This window comes from Rhincodon typus, chromosome 5, assembly GCF_021869965.1.
Source record: "Rhincodon typus isolate 14 chromosome 5, sRhiTyp1.1, whole genome shotgun sequence".
Classification (NCBI taxonomy): Eukaryota; Metazoa; Chordata; class Chondrichthyes; order Orectolobiformes; family Rhincodontidae; genus Rhincodon; species Rhincodon typus.
Window position 1 is genome coordinate 85,546,628 of NC_063336.1, and position 7,472 is coordinate 85,554,099.

At 38.3% G+C, this 7,472-nt stretch overlaps 1 protein-coding gene across 1 annotated transcript in view; it reads right to left on the reverse strand.

Annotated features, from left to right (window-relative positions):
- The window catches only part of lyst (lysosomal trafficking regulator), a 327,516-nt gene that overhangs the window by 157,785 nt on the left and 162,259 nt on the right, over nt 1-7,472 (reverse strand). Inside the window, exon 9 of the mRNA XM_048597088.1 lies at nt 442-665. Coding sequence (XP_048453045.1) covers nt 442-665 — 224 coding nt within the window. The remainder of the gene's footprint in view (nt 1-441; nt 666-7,472) is intronic.

Consider the following 7,472-nt stretch of genomic DNA (forward strand, 5'->3'; position numbering starts at 1 on the left):
ATTTCTGAAAAGCAACAGAAAAATACGCCAATCGGGTAATATAAAGTCAGCTGGGAGGAGATTTGCACAGAATATAAAGGCTGGCACAGACAGGTGAGCCAAATGGCCTCAGTGTGCTGTAATTTCTATGTAATCATGAAGAATTTAGGTTCTAAATCAGAGTCTGAAATGGCACAGGAAGCAATTGCAATTCCAGTTGACGGGAAAGCAGAATAACAAACTCAAACTACAGTCAGTCAATCCCTGTTAAATCAAACACAATGTTATTTAACTTATCAAATGTTTTCCATGTAAAAACATTTCCAGTGTTTTTTATTTTTTAAATTTACACTGCTTAAAATTGAATATTTTGACATTTTCAACATAAATGATTTTTTTGAAAAATTAAGTCGTATATAAACTGCGCTTTTTGCATTAACAGACAGCTTTTGTTTGTTCTACCTGCTGATAAACAGATGTAGCATTTTTTTCACTGTGTTGTACAATCTTGAGCAGACTTCTGAAGACGTGGATTAGAACTTCAAGGCTGGGATTGCCAACAGACAGTAGGGTGAGTTCTAACATACAGATCTCAGGATATATCAATTCTCTCTGTGTAGTACCCTCAGCATTACTGGAGAGATAACCCGATGACTTAACTAAAGGCAAGTGTTCTTGTCTCACATCTGTACCAGAGAGGAAAGAAAGCAGTTACATATTGTATTTTTCTCCAGCATACATTTGGGATTACTGGTAAAGTTAGAACAAAAGGACAGTACACAAATCTCATTATGGCTTAAAGTAGATGAGAAAAGTAGATCTGCCTAAACCCCAATGAAGAGCAATACATGAACAGTTAAAATTATTTATATCAAACTGACAACTCAAAATAAATAGCACATATTACCAGAGATAGTAAGAACTGCCGATGCTGGAGAATCTGAGATAACAAGGTGTAGAGCTGGATGAACACAGCAGGCCAGGCAGCATCAGAGGAGCAGGAAAGCTGACGTTTCATGTCTGGACCCTTCTTCAGAAATGGGAAGTGGGGCTTGAGCTGTTCTAGCTTTGAAGTATCAGAGGTTTCTGTTGTCTATATTTGATGTAACATTGTCTATGTTCATTTTTCTTCTAGTCTCATTTCACAATATTTTATTTTGTTTCAGGGAGCTGTAAACACTATTTTGGGCGGTTTTCAGACTATATTGTGTCAATCTAAGAACATTTTAGAGGGTATGTGCAACCCTTCTTTTGCTTGAAATTCTCATTATCATTGACTAGCTTAAAATGTACAGCAATCTGCAAGTTTTGTTCAGTGTTTAATTGTAATTGTGATTAAAATTCCAAAAAGCCATTTCTGAAGAAGGGTCCAGACCCAAAATGTCAGCTTTCCTGCTCCTCCGATGCTGCCTGGCCTGCTGTGTTCATCCAGCTCCACACCTTGTTATAGCAAATATTACCAGCTGTATTCTAACCACAATTCATTTGGGAGGGATAAAAAATGGGACATTTCTATCTTCCAGTTGTCAATTGTGCCAGTGATAACTTTAATAGCTGCAAACACATATGTATATGAAAATATAGTTACTACAATTTATTTCTAAAAATTGGTTTACTTTTTGTAGCAAAATCTTCCTCTTCTTGAAGTAGTCAGTGTGTTCCCTTCCATCAGTTCCTTCTCTTTTCCTTTCTAAACTGTTATTGTATTAGAAGCTGCTGCAAAACGTTTACTCACAACCCAGTCAGTCCCTCCACCTATCTATCCCATTTTCAAACTCCAAAGCCTTGCAGCCAGTTCCATGCCGATAACTCAAAATTCAATTAAAACCCTTTTTGTATCTGTTCAGCTCTCTATAGCAAAATCGACCCTGTTAAAGTTAGTACTCAGTGAAGTTTAGAAGGACAAGGGGGGAAATATTTATAACTTACAGCTTATGGAGCTGCCTGGATAAAGTGGATGTGGAGAAAATGTTTCCACTAGTAGGAGAGAGTAGGACCTGAGGGCATAGATTCAGAGTGAAGGGATGACCCTTTAGAATTGAGAAAAGGAGGAATTTCTTGAGCCAGAGGGTGGTTAATCTGTGGAGGCCAAGTCATTAAGTGTATTTAAGACAGATAGATAGGTTCTTGATTGGTATGAGATCAAGTGTTACCAGGAGAAGGCACGAGAATGGGGTTTGGAAATACATCAGCCATGATCGAATAGCGGAGCAGATTCGATGGGCCAAATGACCTTATTCTGCTCTTATGTCTTATGGCTTTATGATATTAACCCTCTTATTCTCCATGCTCCATTTGCTATATTGATGCTTAAAATGTATATGTTGGAGCATTTAAAATGTTAAAGTTGGCAAGTATGCCTGTCAAAATAAAGGGCAAAAAGAAAGTGGAGAAATACGAAGGTAGAACTGCAATAGCTAAGACTATTTTATGTCAATGCCAAGAACATTTTGTACATGTTTACATTTCTCATCACATATTATATAGGGAACGTATGATGTAATAGAATCAGCATAAACATGATTGACCTAGTTACTGACAAAATACCAAAGTACTTACTATATGGCTCAAGGCTAGGAAAAATGCTCTTGAGAAAAATTAAGCTAAATCCCTTTTTGTCCACTGCCAGTCTGATCTAATTTTTGCTAAGACTTGCGATTTAGCAATTTATTGCCTGAATTTACACACAGATATCTGATATCCAATGCTACACAAAGAGAAACATTAGGATAGCTAAACTACAAATCATTATTTTGTATAAACAATGAATCATTCCTGCTCATTAAAAATGTAATCAGTTTACATGGGAACACCATCATCCTCTCCAAGCCACTGACTGAAACTTCTGCAACCATTCAAGAAGATAGTTCATCACCATCTTCTCAAGGGGCAACGAGAGATCAGCAATAAATGCTGGCCCAGCCAGCGATGTCTGCATCCCATGACTGAATAAGAAAAATCCTATGTCATTCATTTGCTCTTCTCTCCCTTTCTAAGTCAACTCTTGTTTTCCAATTCCAATTTTAGTGCAGAATTTGGGACTTTGATAATTTATCCATTCTTTTACCTCCTTGTATTTTAGTTACTATTGCTGCTTTCATTATTAACAAACATTTGTAGCACTCATGACAGTCCATTCCATTTTAAGAGAGTCAGCCCTGTAATCCCATTGTAAATTAAAATATCAATTTCTCTTCTATAAGTACTGCCTTCAAAAAAAATGCTCATTTGCACATCAGTGAATAAAATAGATTTGTTACAGGGAGATCCAGTCTGTTTGAGTATTTTGAAGCAGTGACTAAATACATAGATGAGGGTAGTACAGTGATATGGTTTAAATGGAATTCAGTATGGCCTTTGACAAGACTAGTCCAAAGGGCAAAAATACTTGGTTCCAAAGCAAGTTGGCTAATTGGATCCAAAATTGGCTTGCAATAGGAAGCAAAGAGTGATGGTGGAGGGTTGTTTTTATAAAACTGGAAGCCTGTGACCAGTGGTATACCACAGGGTTCAGTGCTGGGTCCTTGCTGGTTATTATTTATATAAAAGACTTGAATGTGAATGCTGAAGGCATAATTATATAGAGATAGTAAGGGTCTAGGCCCGAAACGTCAGCTTTCCTGCTCCTCTGATGCTGCTTGGCCTGCTGTGTTCATCCAGCTCTTACACATCGTTATCTCCCACATAATTATATAATTAAGTTTGCAGACGACTCAAAAATTGATGGTGTTGTTGATAGTGAAGAGGATGGTGTCAGGTAACAATCAGATATTGATCAGTTGGTAACTGGATACAGCAATGGCAAATGTAATTTACTCTTGATAAAGCGCGATGCATTTTGAAATATGGGAAGGACACACACAATGAATGGTAGATCCCTAGTAAGTACTTAGGAACAAAGGGACCCTAGTATACAATTCCACAGATCTCTGAAGGGGTCAGCACAGGGAAGTGTGGCGATGAAGGCATAGAATATAGGAGCGAGGCCGCAGAGGCATACCGTGTGCAGTTCTGGTCAGCGCACTACCGGAGAGGGTCCGCAGGTGATTCACCAGATGTTTTCTGGGATGAAAAGTCACAGTTTTGAGGACTGACTGGATAGGCTGGATTTGTTTTCCCTGCAGCAGGGCAGATGTGATTGAGGTATACAAAATTATGAGAGGTATGGATTGAGAGAATCCCTTCCTGTTAACAGATATGACTAAGACCAGAAGGCGTAAGTTTAAGGTGAGGAGCAAGTGCTTTAGAGGAGATCTGAGAAAGAACTTGTTCACCCAGAGGGTGGTTAAAAATATGGAATGTACTGCCTAAGGGGGTAGTGGAGGCAGACACACTTGGAACATTGAAGATGATGAGTACTTAAAATGCCAGGGCACAGTAAGCTATGGACCAACTATAGGTAAATGGGATTAGTGCAGTTTGGTGTTTGTTGGTCAGCATAGACATGGCGGGCCAAACAGCCCGTTTCTGTACTGTATGATTCTATGATTCATGACTGAGGTTGATCCAGGAAACCATTAACCAACTGTGGTCACAGGTTAAAACCTGACACCTCAAGGACTTTAAACTGCATGTTCTTTTATGTTGTTTATTTTTACACTGGACACCATCCTCTTTTTAACTTATACCAGTGTTTGTATGTTTATGTCAAGTCTATTATCTTTAATCCGAGTTAGCAACTATTAAAATTGTTCTTACACCTTTGCAATTGGCTTCTTATTTTACGTCAAACTAGTTAACTACATTTTCATGGGGAGGGAGATTTAGCTGCATTGTAAAAATGTCATTAAATTTTTGTTGCAGCCAATTGAGGAGGTTAAAGAGAGGGGAACTGATTCATCCCTTCAACAAGGCCTGTCTAAGCTGAGCTTGGAAGATCCCACAGCACTGTTTGTATTGCACAGAAATTTCCCAGGGCAGAAGTTATTCAATAACCAAACCAGCTAAAATTGATCTCCTTGTTGTTTGTGGATCTTGCTGTGGAGAAATTATCCATGAAGCACTAAGATATCCTAGGTCATGATATGCACTCAATAAATGCAAATTTTTTTTATTACCCTCCTCTCCCTCTCTCTTTCAGGCTACTGGTCTCTGATCTCTTCAATTATACACTCCCCTCTCTCTTTACAATACATATTTTTGATTTCTCCTTAATGCAAATGATATTTTTTTTTAAGTATCAATAATCATCTAAAAACTTGCAGCTCCCACTTGAATCAATACAATCGCTTTCAACACGCTGCTTAAAGACATGAATTGACCTCTTTTCATCCATGAACTTCTAATTTCTGAAAACTTCTCTCACTCTCTCACACACAATCTACTTCACTCAATGGACTTCTACTCAATGGTCACACTACTGGATTAGTTGCAAAAATTGAATGTGTTATATGATGGTGGAACCACTCATGTTAACAGCAGATAATTAGGAAGACAAATGGAACATTGATATTTATTGTAAGGGGAAGGAATATATAAACGTATCAGTCTTGTTACACCTGTACAGGCATTAGTGAGAAGCACCAAAAGTACTGTGTACAATTCTGGTGTCCTTACTCACGGAGTAATAAATTTACACTGAAAGAAGATGAATTATGAACACAGTTCAGAAATAAAATCACAGAAGTGGTACAATAAAGGAGGAAACTATTCAATCCATTGTGCCTGTGCCATCCCTTATCTAGTGCCAATCCCCCGTTATTTCCCCATACTCTTGCATGCTATTTTTATCCAAATAATCATCTAATGCCCTCTTGAATGCCTCAACTGAACCGGTCTCCAAACTTCCAAGCAATATATTCCATATCCCAACAACTCACTGAGTGGATAAAGCTTTTCCTCACTTCACCTTTACTTCTTTTGCAGATCACTTTAAATCTACACCCTCTGGTGTGGAAGGAACAAGAACATGGGAACAGTTTCTCCCTATCTACTATATTCCACACATCCTTAATTTTGAAAGCCTCAATCAGATTTCCTCTCAGCCTTCTTATCTTCAAAGAAAACAGTCTCAACCTCTTCAATCTATCCTCACAACTGGAATATCCTTGCAAACCACTCCTGCACTCTCTCCAGTATGTTTACCTACTTTCTATAGTGTGGCATCTAGAACTGTACATAATTCTCCAGCTGAGGGGTAATAAATCTCTTATATAATCTGACATCACGTTTTTGCTCTTGTACTCTATATCCCTATTAATGAAAGGGGATTCTATGTACATAAAACTAAGGATGCTGTGTGCAAAAATCTGAGGAAGCTGTAAACCACAGAAAATAAGGAGAATTTCTTCTCCAAGCAGACCAGGGAATGATCTTAACACACTCAATCCTGAAATAGCTCTAAGCATTGAAAAAGCTGTTAATAACCTGTTTGTACACATGATGGAGGTAAGAGACATTGAAGTTTTACTCATTTTTACGGTATCATTGAATAAATTATACATGCGCACAATATTAAAAAAAGGGCTCTTCCACAATCACGCTTACTGGATATCATTGATGTTTCGTTTTCATGTACATGATATGGGCAAGGCTTCTCATACGATCATCCCCTTTAGAAGTTATCTATTAAAGGGTTGCCTATTAAGAGGTTGTCAGTAAGCCCAGACATGGCCTAGTTGAACACTATAAATGATGGGAATTGTGTGCTACCATCCGCTGGTTCTTTCATTCACCACACTAGAAATCATCAGATAGTTGAACATGTAAACATTGATGGAGACAATAACAAGGGGCTGTAGACTTCAACATAACATAGTACACAGTAAAAGATATTCACACAATTCAAAACTTCTGCAAACCATGCTTCCTCTGTGTAAATGATGGAACATTTTGTCTGAACCCTTCATCACACGATAAATAGCTCCTACCCAGCATAAAAAGAAATACAATGAGAAGAACACAAACATAAACATAAAGTAACATCAAATAAATCAAAAGCATGGTATAAGATAAATGCAGAAGACAAATCACAAGAGAAATCAAAGCAACAAATAAGTCTCTAGTTATACGTAACATTCATGTCAGTCAAGGTTCATGTCATGGTGATATTCAAAATGTACATCTTCAAATTAAGAGTGTCGAAAGCTGTTGCATCAATTAGTTGGTTGGAAAAGTAGGACACATTACAGCCAAGCAGGAGTTAAAACAAAGCAAACTTGTAAAAAAATTCTTGAGAAGCAGAAATTAATAAACTACAATGGCATGGAATGTCAATATAGTGTAAAGCTGAAGGAACACAGCAGGTCAGGCAGCATCAGAGGAGCAGGACAGTTGATGTTTCGGGCCTGGATTTTCATCAGGACTGGGAAGAGAGCAAGGAGCTGGGAAATAAAGAGAGGGAGGAGGGGTGGGGCTGGGTAAGGTAGGTGGGATGGCAATAGGTGGATGCAAGTAGGGGCAGTGGGGATTGGTCAGTGGGAAGGGTGGGGAAGAAGATGGACAGATAATGTCAGGTTGAGGAGGAGGGTTGGACATGGGATGAGGCCAGTGGT